The sequence below is a fragment of the Ambystoma mexicanum genome, chromosome 1q, assembly GCF_040938575.1.
Source record: "Ambystoma mexicanum isolate Mex_15411 chromosome 1q, UKY_AmexF1_1, whole genome shotgun sequence".
NCBI lineage: Eukaryota > Metazoa > Chordata > Amphibia > Caudata > Ambystomatidae > Ambystoma > Ambystoma mexicanum.
This window is the reverse complement of record NC_090922.1, coordinates 388,120,457-388,136,164: the sequence shown is the minus strand read 5'-3', so window position 1 is coordinate 388,136,164 and position 15,708 is coordinate 388,120,457. Positions and strand designations below refer to the sequence as shown.

The 15,708-nt window shown below is 48.4% G+C and overlaps 1 protein-coding gene across 8 annotated transcripts in view; it reads right to left on the bottom strand.

The window, feature by feature from the left end:
• The window catches only part of CHD9 (chromodomain helicase DNA binding protein 9), a 3,201,601-nt gene that overhangs the window by 1,850,415 nt on the left and 1,335,478 nt on the right, over window positions 1–15,708 (bottom strand). For all 8 annotated transcript variants that reach the window (XM_069639531.1, XM_069639523.1, XM_069639522.1 and 5 more), the window contains one exon: window positions 13,321–13,464. In XM_069639531.1, the coding sequence (XP_069495632.1) occupies window positions 13,321–13,464 (144 nt within the window). The remainder of the gene's footprint in view (window positions 1–13,320; window positions 13,465–15,708) is intronic.

The following is a 15,708-nucleotide window of genomic DNA, read 5'->3' as shown; positions in this document are numbered from 1 at the left end:
ACAAGACGCCCAACCACCTAGATACTAGAAATGTGATTAGTTGGGGAATACAGACGACATATCAAAGCCTAAGATACCTAGGAATCAATGTCGCAAAAGTGGCTGACGATTTATACGAAGAAAATCTCCCGCCGCTCCTATCAGAAATAGCAAAGGATCTGGAAAGATAGGCCAAGCTAACAATATTGCGCCTGGGCCGCCTGAATGCCATAAAAAAACAAGTTACTTTCTTACCTGGTAACGTTCTTTCGATGGAATGTTCCTCCGACGTATACCACATCTATGACAAGTAATCACCACAGCTGTGCTGATTTGGAAACATTTTCGCCGCCTGCGTCCTGCGTCGATGACGTTGATACACTGTCCCTCGAGGGCCTCCGTCGAGCCGACGTCAACGGATGTTATAAGTAGGACGCACAATTCCTCCAGCCTCAGTTGTAGTTTTTTCCCAGAACATGTGGCACCAGTCTTCTTCCAGTATGACTACAGAAAGCCTTGCGGAAACGTAAGCTGCAATCGCAGAAGAAATTCTGTAGAGGGACAGGCTGGGAGGGTGCGATGTGGAATACCTCGGAGGAACATCCCATCGAAAGAACGTTACCAGGTAAGAAAGTAACTTGTTCTTCGAGGGGATCGTGTCCTCTGACGTATTCCACATCTATGACAGACTCCCAAAGCAGTACCAATGTATGGAGGAGGGAAAAGAATTTAGAATTTTAGAATGCCCAATCAAATTGCAGGATAGAGGACCGCCTTACCAAAGGCCAAATCCTGCCCATGGATAGAATCCAGGGAGTAGTGTTTTACAAAAGTATGGACAGAGGCCCATGTGGCTGCTTCACAAATGTTACGAATGGGAACACCCCTCTGCAGAGCAGTAGAGGCAGCCACACCCCTAGTAGAATGGGCCCGTAAGCCCACTGGAGGGTCCTTACCTGCCAAACGGTAACATTCAGAGATTGTCAAGATAATCCACCTGGACAAGGTCTACTTAGTAACAGCTGGACCCAAACGCCATCCAGCATTCCCTACAAAGAGCTGATCGTCCACTCTGACCCGGGACATGCGTGAGATGTAGAAACTTAAAGCTCTCCTAGGATCCAACCTATGGAGCCTCTCCTCTTCCTTACCAGGATGCGGAGGAGGATAGAACGCCTCTGGCTCAAATGAAATTCCGACACAACCTTCGGAAGAAAAGAAGGACGAACCCTAAGGACAACCCTGTCCTTATGGAACACCGTGAAAGGTGGCTTGGCGGATAGTGCCTGCAACTCACTCACTCTGCGAACGGAAGTAACCGCAACCAAAAATACAGTTTTAAAGGTCAACAGTCTCAAAGGACAAGAATGTAAGGGCTCAAACGGAGCTCCCATTAGGAATTTCAGAACTAAGTTCAAATCCCAACTGGGGACCTGGAAAGGTGACGGTGGAAACACATTAGTTAGCCCTTTCAGAAAAAGAGAAATCAAAGGGATCTTAAAATAAGAACACTCCTCAGACGAGTGCTTAAATATGGACAGCGCCGCCAGGTAACCTTTAATGGTACCCACTGTTAGGCAGAAACATGTGCAGTTCCCTTAGGGACCACTGCAAAAGGCTTAAGACTATAGGTGTTGGCAGTAAACCCAATTGGTAGCAGTCTGTACCACCCAGATTTATCTGGTAGCTGTGGCTGAGCAGCCAGACTTCTCTCAAGAAGAGTTAGACAGTATATAGAGTATACAAGATAGGTACCAAAATACAGTAGCACAAGTAAACACTGACCAGAACTTTGGTATCAAGTATGTAATTATTTATTTAAAGACACACTTAGAAACACTCCAGCACTATTATTGTAAGCAAGTTCAAAACACAGTCACTATTAACATATATACATCCCTTATTCCATTATTAGACAAGTCTTAGTTAACACCACTTATTTTCAGACAGAGGTGAGCGCTTAACTCAAGATGGCACTCCAATAAGTTATCAAAAAAAGGGAGGGAAAAGGCAGAAATTAGAAACAGCACATAACACAATACTTTAGAAGCACTCAGCAAGGCAGGAAAGTCAAAGTCTACTTGTGAGCAAAAAGTTCAGAGGCACGGCTCCCTCTTAGAGAGAGTAGAACACCAATGCGCCCAAGATCACACAGTTTAAAAGGCTTGGAAAGTCTTGCAGAGAGTTTAAAAAGGAATTAGTTCAGCTCAAAAAAGTTCAGTTAGCCAGCCTAGGGCCAACACAAGTGGTAAATTGAGGATTTACGAGACACCCCACACAGACCGTTGCGAGGGAGGCCAGGTGAACACAGTACCTTGAAAGTGGAGAGAATCCTCCAGCGGGGGCAGTTGTTTCTGGCAGTGGCTGCAAGTCGCGGCGTCGTCCAGAGGAAGAGAAGATCTCGACTTGGAGGAAAGCTGAAGGTCGTTGAACTGCCAGGGAAGAAACCAGCCGCGGAGTTCTCCAGTTAAAAGGTACTACCCTTTTATTCGCGGTAGTGGTAAAACGTGGTATTCCGGTTGCCGGGGTGCTTGGCACAGGCAAGGCGGCCACGAGATGATCCGGGAAGGCGAAAAGGCAGGCAAACTGGTTATCCCCACCAGTCAAAGGAAGAAGACTCTTCGGGATGAAGATCTCCTTTGTCGTTGGAAGAAGTGGTTAGTCGGTTCAGCAGGGCTCCACCGGTGGTGTCATCGTTGCAGGTCGGCTCAGCTTCTCCCTCTTTGGATTCTTTGGTCCTGTGGCGACGTCTGAATGCCCAGTCCCCAAAGCCCTGCTTTTATGCAGAAAACCCCCAATCATCAGTCCTAGCTGTCACTCAAACATGCCAAGTGGTGAGCCGGGCAGCTCACCACTGGGCCAATCACACAAGAGTGTGACTTGAGTTGCCGAGGCAACTCAGTCCCGGGTGCCTAAACCCCCCCCCTCCCACACATCCTGTATACCCAGACAGAGTGGTACCACTTTTGGAGGCTTCTGTGTAGAAGCCCGCCAAAAAGTGGAACAAAAGGGCTCAACTTGGGTTGGAGATACAGAGGCGAACACAAACGCTGCTTTAAAACCGAGTCCTGGTGAAAAGACCCAACCGGGGAATAAATATTAAATAAATAACCCGGCGGTCTCTTTAACATTTCACCAAAAAGTGGTGCGTTTAAAATGAATGGGAAAATCCCATAGTAAATATTCGAAAGGAATATTTTGCGTGGTAACCACTGCCACCAGCCAGAAACCCAACGAGGGGGGACTGCACAGTGCCCCCTCGAAAAACAGACCCATGGGCAATCTAATTACCCCTACCAGTACTTCCACAATATGATGGTTTGTACTGGTTCTGTACCCAATTTAAGACTAGTAAAGTCAATGGTGACTTTACATGCCCTGGGAGACAGTAGTCAGTCCCAGGGTATGGAGTCTATGTTTGGGGGTCACTATGACACCCCTGTGTTACTGCACTGAGGGTGCTGTGTAACACACTTACCAAAAACCACATGAAACCCTATGGAGTAAAAGACCCCATAGCCCATAAAACACATTACAAAGTCAAAGGATATCTCAAATCATGTCTAAGAGTGGGAGAAAAATAGTCTCACTCTTAGCAGGAGAAATAGATTAACCCCAAAAATCCAGCAAAGCTGCTGGGGGACTCACTAGGTTTGGGAAATTAGCCTTAACAGAGAATTCTCCCTAACACCCACTTGCAGGCCCTTGTGGGCTAACGAAAGCAAAAAAGACAGAACCACAGGAATGGCACATGAAAAAGGATCCACATTCTTTACCCTGTACCAGTCGCAGAACTTTCTCCAATGGCAACAGTACATGGACTTTGTTGCAGGCCTTCTGGCCGAAAGCAACACCTCCATCACATCTTCCGGGAGGTCCCACTCCTTGTACCTCAACCTTTCAGAAACCAAGCATGAAGGTTGAGAGACTTGACCTCTGGATGGAGAACCCGACCCCCCTCCCGTGAGAGCAGATCGTCTCGGTCGGGAAGACGGCGTGGAGGGCAGATGGACATGTCGAGAAGATCCGGGTACCACGCTCTCCTGGCCCATGCCGGAGCAATGAGGATCATTCAGGAACCGAACCTCCGTAACCTCAGCAGCACTTGCGGAATGACTGGGGGCTGGAGGAAATGCGTACAGCAGTGGAAGGACCACTCCACTACGAACGCGTCCCCTAAGGCTTCTCTTGGAGGAAATTCCTGCAAGCAGAATCTTTCGCACTTCCGGTTGACACTGGTGGCAAAGAGAGCCACTTGTGGGGTACCCCAAAGGGTGAAGATCTCCAAGAGAACCTCCTGACCAGCTCCCACTCATGAGAGACCATGCTCTGCCTGCTCAGAGCGTCAGCCGCCTCGTTTTCATCTCCGGCCAGATGAAATGCAGGAATCGAAATTTCCTGCTGGATGGCACAGAACCAGAGCTGCATCGCCTCATCGCCTCTCTGCAGAGTGGGAGAGACCCTGCCCCCCCCTTTTTGTTGAGGTAGGGCATGGCCACTGTATTGTCCAAGACGGCAGAAAAGCCTTCAGGGCTAGCATGATGGCATTCAGCTCCAACAGATTGATATGGAGTCTGGACTCCGACGGAGACCAACGACCGCTGACTGTCAACTCGTTGGCATGAGCTCCCCATCCCGCGAGGGATGCATCCGTCACGATTGTTACCTCCGGCCAGGGTAGCCAAAATGGAACCCACTTCATCAGATTGCCTTCAACGGCCCACCACAGAAGATCTTGGGCGACCGAGGGCGGCACCTGAACGGGATCCGACATCCTGCCGGAGGACTGAGACCACTGCATCTTGAGAGCCCATTGCAGAGATCTCATCCGCAACCTGGCCTCTGGCACCAGTAGAATGCAGGATGCCATGAGGCCGAACAACCTGAAGAACTCGAACGCCGGGAGACTCAGGGCACGTTGAAACTTGTCCACCATCTGCAGAATGTGATGAGCCCTCACCTGGGAGGCGAACACTACCCAAGGGATGTGTCGAGCACTGCTTTGATGTACTGGAGTCGCTGGGTCGTTGTCAAGTGGGACTTCTTTAAGTTGAGGGAGAAGCCCAGCCTGCGAAGGGAGTGGCAGGTGACTGACAGATGATCCAGGGCTTGCTCGGGAGAGCGCGCCCTGATCAACCAATCGTCCAGGTTGGGGTAGACGTGAATCCCCTCTTTCCTAAGATACGCTGCCACCACCGCCATTAGCTTGGTGAAGACCCTCAGGGCGGAGGTCAAACCGAACGGCAGGACCCGAAACTGAAAATGCGAGTCGCCACCTGCAAACTTCAGGTACTTCCTGTGCTTGGGATGAATCGGCACATGAAAGTAAGCATCCTTGAGGTCGAGAGACACCAACCAGTCCTGAAGTTGAAGGGCCTGGAGGACTTGAGAGAGAGTAACCGGTGTCTAGTCAAAGGATCGAATCTAAAGGGTCGACAGGTCAAAAAAATAATTCCATCCTTTGACCTGTCGACCCTTTGGTGTCGATCCTTTGACCTGTCGACCCTTTAGATTCAATCCTTTGACTGGCAACCAGAGTAACCATCTTGAACTTGTCCTTCTTGAGGAGCTTGTTCAAACCACACAAGTCCATGATGGGTCTCAATCCCCCGTCTTTTTTCGTGATCAAAAAATATGGGGAATACCATCCCTTGTTCCTCTCCGCTACAGGCACCAGTTCTATGGTGCCTTTCTCCAGCAGGGATTTGATTTCCTGCGCAAGGAGCAGATCCGGACTCTTCAAAGAGAGCTTCCCTGGTGGATTGTCGTGAGGCCTCTGCCGGAAAGGAAGACAGTAGCTGTGGGCTATGATCTACAGAACCCACACATCTGAACTAATGGCACGCCATTCTACAAGATGCTGCGCCAGCCTTCCCCCAACCGGCGAACCATGGGACATGGCCTCATGACTGAGCTGAAGAGGCAGCGCCTGAAGGCAAAGAGGCAACTGCCTGAGCGGCTTTGGCACCTCGAGTACCTTGTTTTCCACCTCTGGTACTCCTACGTTGGCCCCTTTGACTGGCAGCTCCCCTTGATCTACCAAAGGAAGAGTAGTATCGAAAGGAACATCCCCTCCATTGCTGTCCCCTAGGACGAAAAGGTGGAGGTTGACGTACTGCAGCGTTCAACGACTTTGCTGCAGCTTTCGAGGTCTGCAACCTCTCAAGGCTCTCATCAGCCTTGCTGCCAAAAAGATGGTCACCATCAAATGGCATGTTGAGAATTCGGGACTGTACATCAGGAGCTAACCCCGACTTCCGCAACCACGCAAACCTGCGCATCACGGTGCTCGCCGCCATGGACCGGCTGACACAGTCTGTCACGTCCAGACCCGACTGAACGGATTCACACATGGCATCCTTGCCATCCTGAACGAGGGCAAGAAAACCATCCCGTCCTCCCCTTCGGGAATATGTTCAGCCACCAAAGAAACACAATTCCACAGAGTGTGAGTGAATCTTGCCAAGACATAAACAGAGTTGGCTGCCTTTAAAGCCATACCCTCAGATGAAAATACTTTCTTCGCCCAACCGTCAAAGCGTTTGTCGTCCCTATCCAGAGGGATGGTAGGGTACGCAGCCTACTTTGCTGGGGCCGTAGCCGCCTGAACCACCAAACTCTCCGGAGTGGGGTGCAAAGACAAGTAGCCGAGGTCGCCACTGGACAGTATTTTTTTGGTAGTGACTTATTCACTGCTGGGAGACTCTCCGGAGCAGTGCAAGCCGCCGCCACCCTTCTTTGTAAGGCCATATGAAATGGCAGCACCGGGTCAGTGGGTGGACCATGGTCCAATATATCTGTCAGGTCATCCTGCAGAAAATCCACAGGTGGAGCAGACCACCCCAAGTACTCCGTCAACCTCGACATGAGACACCTGTACGAAGACTCGGCGTGTGTACCAGGCTCACGGCTGCCAAATTCAACCTCTGGGGAGGTGTCCAGATCACTGGCATCATGCAAGGAATGACGCAGGTCTTCGATCTGGCTATGACCCGATAAAAGGTGATACAGAACCTCAGGAGGAACAAACCCCTCCACATCTGACACTTCATCCACCTCTGAGATGTAATCCAAAGGCTGGAATAAATCCCTGGATGAAGGTACAGAAAAAGGCTCAAACACAGGCCTCACTGATTTACTCAGGGTTTCCACCGGTCTCCGTGGCACCTCCGATAAAGCCTCCTCAAAAGGCGTCAACTGAATCGGCGTCATCCTTCAACGGCCTCGGCGCAGATGGCGTCGATGACTTCCTCGGAGGCGGAGCCTCGTGAGAGTCCCTCGACGGACATGGCGCCGATGGAGTCGATGTCTTCTTAGAAGACCTCACAGGCTCCAATGGTCTCGAGGGCGTCGAGGACCGGGACCTGGAGTGGGCATGGCTAGAGCGATCTACCTTGTCCGATCGGGACCTAGACTGCTCCCGATGATCGCGCCGACCGCCCGAGCTCGAAGGCGTGCGAGCGGTGGCCTTAGCGTTCCTTGCCGGCTTCTCTCAAAGGCCCGGACGGAACGGAGCCCTGCGATTCGAAAATCGCCATCATCTCCTTGCGAAATACATCCCATTCCGCCAGAGATGAATGCTTGTTGGGACAAGCAACCCGCTGTCTGGCGAGTCCTCGTATGAGGACAGGGAAGGCGACTGGTGACGGCGCTTCCGAGAGTGCCTAGAAGAGGCAGAGGAATGGCAGGAACCACTCCGTGACCGAGACCCCCTGGACTTGCACCCCTCGAATCGTCGGTCGAAAGCCCAGCGGATTTCCACTTTCGGGGTTTGGAAACCCTACCTACAGATAGCTTCTTCTTCCGCTCCCGCAAGGCATTCGACGTAAAAGACTGGCATTCATCACAGTCATCGGGGGGGTTGGTTCTCGCTGAGGCACCACACGCAGACGTTGTGTGGGTCCATAAGCGACATCTTGGAACCGCAGTTGCAGAACTTCTTGAAGCCTGACCTCGGAGTAGAAGAAGACAAAGACATGATTCACAAAACCAAGTACGAAGAACCGATTCAACAGAAGAAGAACCGAGGTGCGCCGGAATTCCGATGCGAACACGTTCGCGGAAAAAACGCAACTGAGGCTGGAGGTCTTGTGCGTCCTACTTATAACATCCGGTGACGTCGGCTCGACGGAGGCCCTCGAAGGACAACATATTGATGTCAACGACGCAGACGGCAGAAGAATTTTACGAAGCAGCACATCTGTGGCGATTACCTGTCATATATGTAGAATACGTCGGAGGACACATTCCCCTAAAAATTGTAGTACTCCCAAAAATTCTGTACCACTACCAGATGCTCCCAATCGTTATCCCAAGAACTCACTTTATAGACGTGGAAGCCATGATTCTTACATTTCTTTGGCAGGGGAAAAAAACAGCGGATAGCCTACAGTGCCCTAATACAACCAAAGGAAGGAGGAGGAACAGGGCTCCCGGACCTGTACACATACTATCGAGCAGCCCAGTTAAGGGCCATAGTGCCACACCTGAGAGGAGACAAACAAAAACAGTGGGTTGCTATCCATCTAAAACCATCTACTAGGACCTGTGAAGCTCGGAGAATGGCTATGGGCACCAAAGAAGACCCTCCCCAATAGCGTAATCAAGCACTTTGCGATAGGAGCGCGCTTGCAGCTATGGTGCATCAAGGGAGAAAAGAAGGGGCTCACGACATGGCCATCTCCCATAAGTTGTATATTGGCTCCCCCCCATTAGAAATGAAATCCAAGACCAACACTGCTACCAGAAATGGTATGCAGCAGGACTGGAAAGAGTGGGACAAATCATTAAACCCAATGGATGTATAACTATCCAAGACTTGGAATCAGGCCTGCAAACCAGACCCCTGGGAGCGTTTATGTTTCTGCAACTAAAAGGAGCACTACTGACCTCGAAGTGGAAGGATAAACTCCAAAGGGACCTCACATCAATGGAGAAAATATTAAGTGAATCCTTTTTAACCAATGGCCTCATTTTGCAGCTGTATAGATCCATATTGAATCCTAAAGGAAACAGAATTGACTGCCTTAAAAAAAGATGGGACAAAGACATTGGACCAATGATGTCGGACCAACTATGGTCTCAAATGTGCAGATCAGCATACAAAACCTCAATTTCCGCCCAATATAAATGACACAGAAAAGAATTGCTGCACAGATGGCAATACGACCCCAAAAGACTCTTCAAAATGTCCGAGCAAACAAGCCCTCAATGTTGGAGGATGTGGCATGCAGGCTGACTACTGACATATGTGGTGGTCATGTCCGAAAACCCAAGCATGTTGGAAAGAGGTGCTAGCCTGGATTGAAAAGGTAGATGGGATTACCTGAGAGTGCAACCCCAGGCTGGTGCTATTTGGCTTGGAACAGCAGGAAGATGAGTGGAAAGGTGCTTCCCATATGATGCACTTCCTACTACTAGCAGCGAGGGTCTGTATCACCATAAACTGGAAATCGCAGACTCTTCCATCGGAATCAACCTGGGCCCGGAAAGCTAGAGATCTCTACGAGATGGAGAACATCACAGGCTCCCTCCACGAGATCACCCCAAGTAGAGAAATGGAGTGGGCACCCTTCCTCGTTGCCTACAAATGACTGGAGATGAAGCCGGGGAGAGGAGGCCCCAAATAAATGAATATACTCATACCAGTGATTAACACCCGTGACTCGTTTTGTCTCAAGAAGGGGGTTATAGTTGAACTAAAAAAATGCACCTGAAAAAAACTTTTCTTTTTCATGCCCGTACAAGACAAATACATATATGAGACAGTCGGTAATTGTATGTCAAGAAAATGCTCAATGAAATTAATAAAAAAAAATAATAATAATTAGTTCCTCTGATCTGTAGCCATCAGTATTTCGAAAATACCACTCTTCTTATTACTGTTAGGATATTCCTGCTTGGGTTCTGGCTTTGGTAACGGTTGTTCTCAACCCTCCTGAGTTGCTCTGGTTCTGAGCCCTGTGTGGGTTATGCGTGTCCTTGACGTGCTTTGGTTGCGATTTCTCTTACCCCCGCCTGCGGTCCCTTGGTTATCAGCCAAGTTTGTGCTATAGGGCTGTTTCAAAGCCCTCCACCGGCATTGTGTACAATACTGCACACCTTCACTTCAGCAGCGATTTTCGGTCGCTAGGCGGTCATCCTGGCGTGCATGGACCTGCATGCTCGTCCTAGTCTGTGTGGTCGGCTGCTTCACCATGGTTCCTTTCTACTAGATTGGAGGATGAGGATGGTTATAAGTCTTACGTCCTAGGAAGTAGCTTCCTCTCCCGACAGTATATGGCTCGGCGGGGTCTCTGCTGATGGGAAAGAAGCAGCGCTGCATGGGCTGCTTTGAGTCCCTGTTTACCACGTGGCTCTCCCCTTCGACTCATCCTGAGGAGACGGGACTTGTTCCTTTGCATGGCAGTCCAAGCCGGCATGTCTTGGCTGATCTCCCAGTTTATTTCTCTGCAGGTGTATTTTAGGCCCTACTTGGAATGGGAGAGATCCCATTGGTTCTCAGCTTTAGACTGACTGCAAAAGATGTATGTCAGAGACCAAGCCACCCCGCTTGAAGGGGCCCTGCACATGCACATGCTGCTCAATTCCCTTATACCCTTTGAATGCTTTGGACTTTGCAGTGAGGGAAGGTAAAAGGGAATCCTGCTTCAGCATTCCTTGTCCCCAGATGGAGGCGGTGGCAATCCATATGTAATCCCGCCCACCTCCCTAGTCTCAAAGGGGGCAGCTCCCCCTTAGGGAGAAGGGAAACATTCACTAGATTCATCATACCACTGGCAATCGTTCTGGGCAATCATCAAGACCACTGTTATTCAGCCTGCTATGCCTTTACAGAAGGTGAAAGATGATTAATCAAGCTTAGCACCAACCAGAAACGAGCAGTACAGCCCGGAACTTCAAGGTCACATCCCTTCTGCATGAGACCACAAGCAACGGCAGGCATGTTTCAGCCTTATTAGGCAGGCATCAACAATGGGGCAGGGGTAGGGTCATGACCCTGTCAAGATAGGGGGAAGAGGGAATTATGGGTGCCCCGGACTTCCGAACACTAACCTGAGTGGCACTGTATGTGACTGGCAGTGCCACTGTCCTTTCCACAAGGCCTGTCAGCCTCTCTTCTGGACAGAATTCTCTTTAGTCTTGTACAGAACAGCAGCTTCGATGAAGCACCTGGGTGCAACCAAGAAACCCCAGACAGGAACCAGAGGAAGGGGATTGAAACCAGACATGGAATTGATGGGAGTTTTCTATCAACATAGATAAAACATGCAATCCCATCAACCCCACACCGACCGCAGGGGCATGGTAGAACAACAGAAAACAAGAGTGAGAAGTGACTGCAGGGCAGAAACAGAACTCCTCCCCAAACATAGCTGGGAACAGAAATCACCAGCACCTGAAGCAAACTACAAGGAAAATGAGCACCCAGAGTTCATGGTTGCCATGCCACAAATGGAGACCGAAAAGGGGGTGAGGCTTAAAGCCATCTTAAAGCCTTCAAGAGAAAGACCCAACCCGTAGAAAGGTAGACTAGCCAAAGATTGGCCAAGGGAAGTATGTGACCAGGGAAACCAATGGGGTCTGGGGGGAGTGTTGGACGAGGGTGGGCTAGGCATTAAAAGACCAGCCAGCACAGGGGAGATTGACAGGTGCTTGGGTGAGGTGGACCAATTGTGGACCAAGAGACTAGGAGGATGGCAGACGGCAGAAGGTATTGTGCGTAGGAGAGAGTGGTACATTGTGTGCAGTGTAATGATGGGTTGTGAAAGGTGATAAATACAGAGAGTGGGGAGAGAAGCGTAGGGGGATTTATAGAGGGTGTGAGAGTGATAGAGTTATGAGATAGTGCAAGGCGGAATTGGGAGTAGTGGTGAGGGTGGAGTGTAGCAGGAGGGAGAGAAGGCAGAGAAAGTGTGAGAAGATCAAGATACAGAGACATAGAAAGGGGATTTAGCATAGAGTGAAACAGGAGTGGAGGGATTTAGGATGGGAGCAAACGCAGTAGAACGAGGGGAGGAATGTGTTTAGGAGTATGTAATGGGGGAGCAGGAAGGTAATGAATGGTGGAGAGAGGAGGTATATATATATATATAGAGAGAGAAATAGAGGTCAGAAAAGTGTGTGTGAAAAGGGGGGAGAGCTGGAAGAGAAACCTTAGTGACATCGGCAGTTATGACAAACCATACAGGTTACATTGCATTAGAATACCCCTGGGACCTTATGGTGGTCAGGGACACCTGGACTAGAGTGGTGGGAGAACACGGGAAGGTCAAGAGAGTTGTAGGAATCCCATTACGCTCCACCGTCCCAATCTTTCCAAACCAATTGATTAAAATGTCAATAAAGCATCTTAAATCTATTATCTTTTGTATGTGAGGGCCCCTGTGACACCAGTGAGGTGTAGCTTGGCTATCTGGGCACAGAAAACATACAACCCACATCTGCGCATATCCATCCTACTTTGAGTGACTTATGTAAAACAGAAAAGTCATGGATCAAAGGTTTTGACAGAACTAGCTTTTCAGTCTGGACTGCCCCTTTTAGGGTGAGACTATGCCCAATTTGAATATGCTCGATACTGTTCTTTAAACTGACATGATGGTCTGGAGCTTTGTCCAGAGAAATGTCAGGTTATGATTAATGCAAAACTTTCCAGCTATCAACCCTGATTCAATCAACATGGAATATTGTTGTACACAAGCTTCATACTCTTTAAGAATAACAGGTCAAGAAGTAAAAAAACAAGTGGTACAGTACAATGAACTCTGTGTCCTTCAAAAAATGAAACTGAAACAGGGATGGTAAAAACGTGACTCCTCAACTAGCACAATCTTTTTCTCCATTCCGCCACTCTGCCATCTATTTGAGACGCTATTCGAGATGCTAAGGAACATAAAGTTGTGATAGGGTGACCCAAAAAATACAAACTTTATGAATCGACGTATGATCAAATGCCAGACAAAATGGGTTTAATGTGATTTTACCCAAATCATTTTCTGAGAATGATTTTATAATTAAACATTTATAAGGAAAAAATATCGATTTTAAAAAAAATGTATTTGCCCCCCCCAAGCCTCCTGTTTCCCTATGCTCTTAACCCTGCCCAAACCCCTCACCACCTGTTTTAACCCCTTACCCCGCCCCATATATATTTTAAAAATAATTCACTATTTTTTCGTTATAATTGTTTAGTTATAAAATCATTCACTGAAATGTTTTTGTAAAAAAAACTGGATACCGACAAAACGTATTAATTTGGTAATGTTTCCTTTCTGGTAACACTGCATTGGTCTTCAAACAAACAGCTCAAACGTATTATTTACAAAACTACTTGCATACCTGCTCCTCTGTTTTAAGGTCTCCAAACTCTTGCATGAAGGTAGATTCTGAAGGAAACCGCAAAGGTTCAAGAAAATGAAGAAGACTGAAAAGTTCTTCTACAGTATTCTGTAGTGGTGTACCAGTCAACAACACCTTGTGTTCCTGTTGTGAAACAAAGATCTCACCTCTATAAATTAGAAAAAAAACAAATTCTACTTTGTGGAAAGCTTACTTCCCTGATAATTTGTACAGTGGTAGAACACATTATAACAGATAGAAAAACATGATATATGTTCCATCGCTGCATACATATATTATAGTTAATGCAGAGAATAATAAAAGCACAGCCATGTTTCTATCATATTAGTTACTTAACTGTAATTGGTTTGATCCAAAGTTTGCATTGTTGAAGGATTCACATGCTTTAAATACTTTCCCAGGCATCATGGTGCAAATCAGCGCCACCTTATAACACCAGTACTATGAACAATAAATTAAATGAGTCACCTAGCCATCTTATTGTGGGCGATTTACTTACTCCTTGAAATGTAAAATGGGTACATTTAAACTTGCCTCTGTCTCCAAAGGCCATCTTCAGAATTAAAGACATTTTCTCTTCAGCTCCATGTTTCACTGGCTTTGCCAAGTCCTTCAAATGTCCCCCTCTCCTACAAGGACATTTTGGAACGTAAGGTTTTGTGGGCCTGGAAGGAGTATAACAACTTTTTGCCTCTCACTCAGCCACCTCATACAGCGCCGTCTTCACAGCCTGCCAAAGGCTCACTACCTCTTCATGGACAACCTGTCCACACTCCAAATTCTAGTGTCAGAGCTGCAAACTCAAGTTCCTTCTATTCGCTACTATTCCTCTTTAACCTTCTGTCCCACCTTGATGCCATCATTGCCTTCTTCCATCTGCACCTCTGCCTGACTCCTGTGGAACTTCCACTGGACACTACCTCCTCTCTGTTAGGGAGAATTTTCTGTTAAGGCTAATTTCCCAAACCTAGTGAGTCCCCCAGCAGCTTTGCTGGATTTGTGGGGTTTATTTTTTTCTCCTGCTAAGAGTGAGACTCTTTCTCCCACTCTTAGACACGATTTGAGATATCCTTTGACTTTGTAATGTGTTTTATGAGCTATGGGGTCCTTTACTCCATAGGGTTTCATGTAGTTTTTGGTAAGTGTGTTACACAGCACCCTCAGTGCAGTAACACAGGGGTGTCATAGTGACCCCCAAACATAGACTCCATACCCTGGGACTGACTGCTGTCTCCCAGGGCATGTAAAGTCCCCATTGACTTTACTAGTCTTAAATTGGGAACAGAACCAGTACAAACCATCATATTGTGGAAGTACTGGTAGGGGTAATTAGATTGCCCCTGGGTCTGTTTTTTCGAGGGGGCACTGTGCAGTCCCCCCTCGTCGAGTTTCTGGCTGGTGGCAGTGGTTACCACGCAAAATATTCCTTAAGAATATTTACTATGGGATTTTCCCATTCATTTTAAACGCACCACTTTTTGGTGCAATGTTAAAGATACCGCCGGGTTATTTATTTAATATTTATTCCCTGGTTGGGTCTTTTCGCCAGGAATCGGTTTTAAAATGGCGTTTGTGTTCGCCTCTGTAACTCCAACCCAAGTCGAGCCCTTTGTTCCACTTTTTGGCGGGCTTCTACACAGAAGCCTCCAAAAGTGGTGCCACTCTGTCTGGGTATACAGGATGTGTGGGAGGGGGGTTTAGGCACCCTGGACTGAGTTGCCTCGGCAACTCAAGTCACACTCTTGTGTGATTGGCCCAGTGGTGAGCCGCCCGGCCCACCACTTAGCATGTCTGAGTGACAGCTAGGACTGATGAATGGGGGTTTTCTGCATAAAAGCAGGGCTTTGGGGACTGGGACCTCAGACGTCGCCACAGGACCAAAGAATCCGAAGAGGGAGAAGCTGAGCCGACCTGCAACGACGACACCACCGGTGGAGCCCTGCTGAACCGACTCACCACTTCTTCCAACGACAGAGGAGATCTTAATCCCGAAGAGTCTTCTTCCTTTGACTGGTGGGGATAACCAGTTTGCCCGCCTTTTCTTCTTCCCGGATCATCTCGTGGCCACCTTGCCTGTGCCAAGCACCCCGGCAACCGGGATACCACGTTTTATCACTACCGCAAATAAAAGGGTAGTACCTTTTAACCGGAGAACTCCGCGGCTGGTTTCTTCCCTGGCAGTGCAACGACCTTCAGCTTTCCTCCACATCGAGATCTTCTCTTCCTCTGGACGACACCGCGACTTGCACCCTCTGCCAGGAACAACTTCCCCCGCAGGAGGAACCTTTACACTTTCAAGCTATTGTGTCCACCTGGCCTCCCTCGCAACGGTCTGTGTGGGGTGTCTCGTAAATCCTCAATTTACCA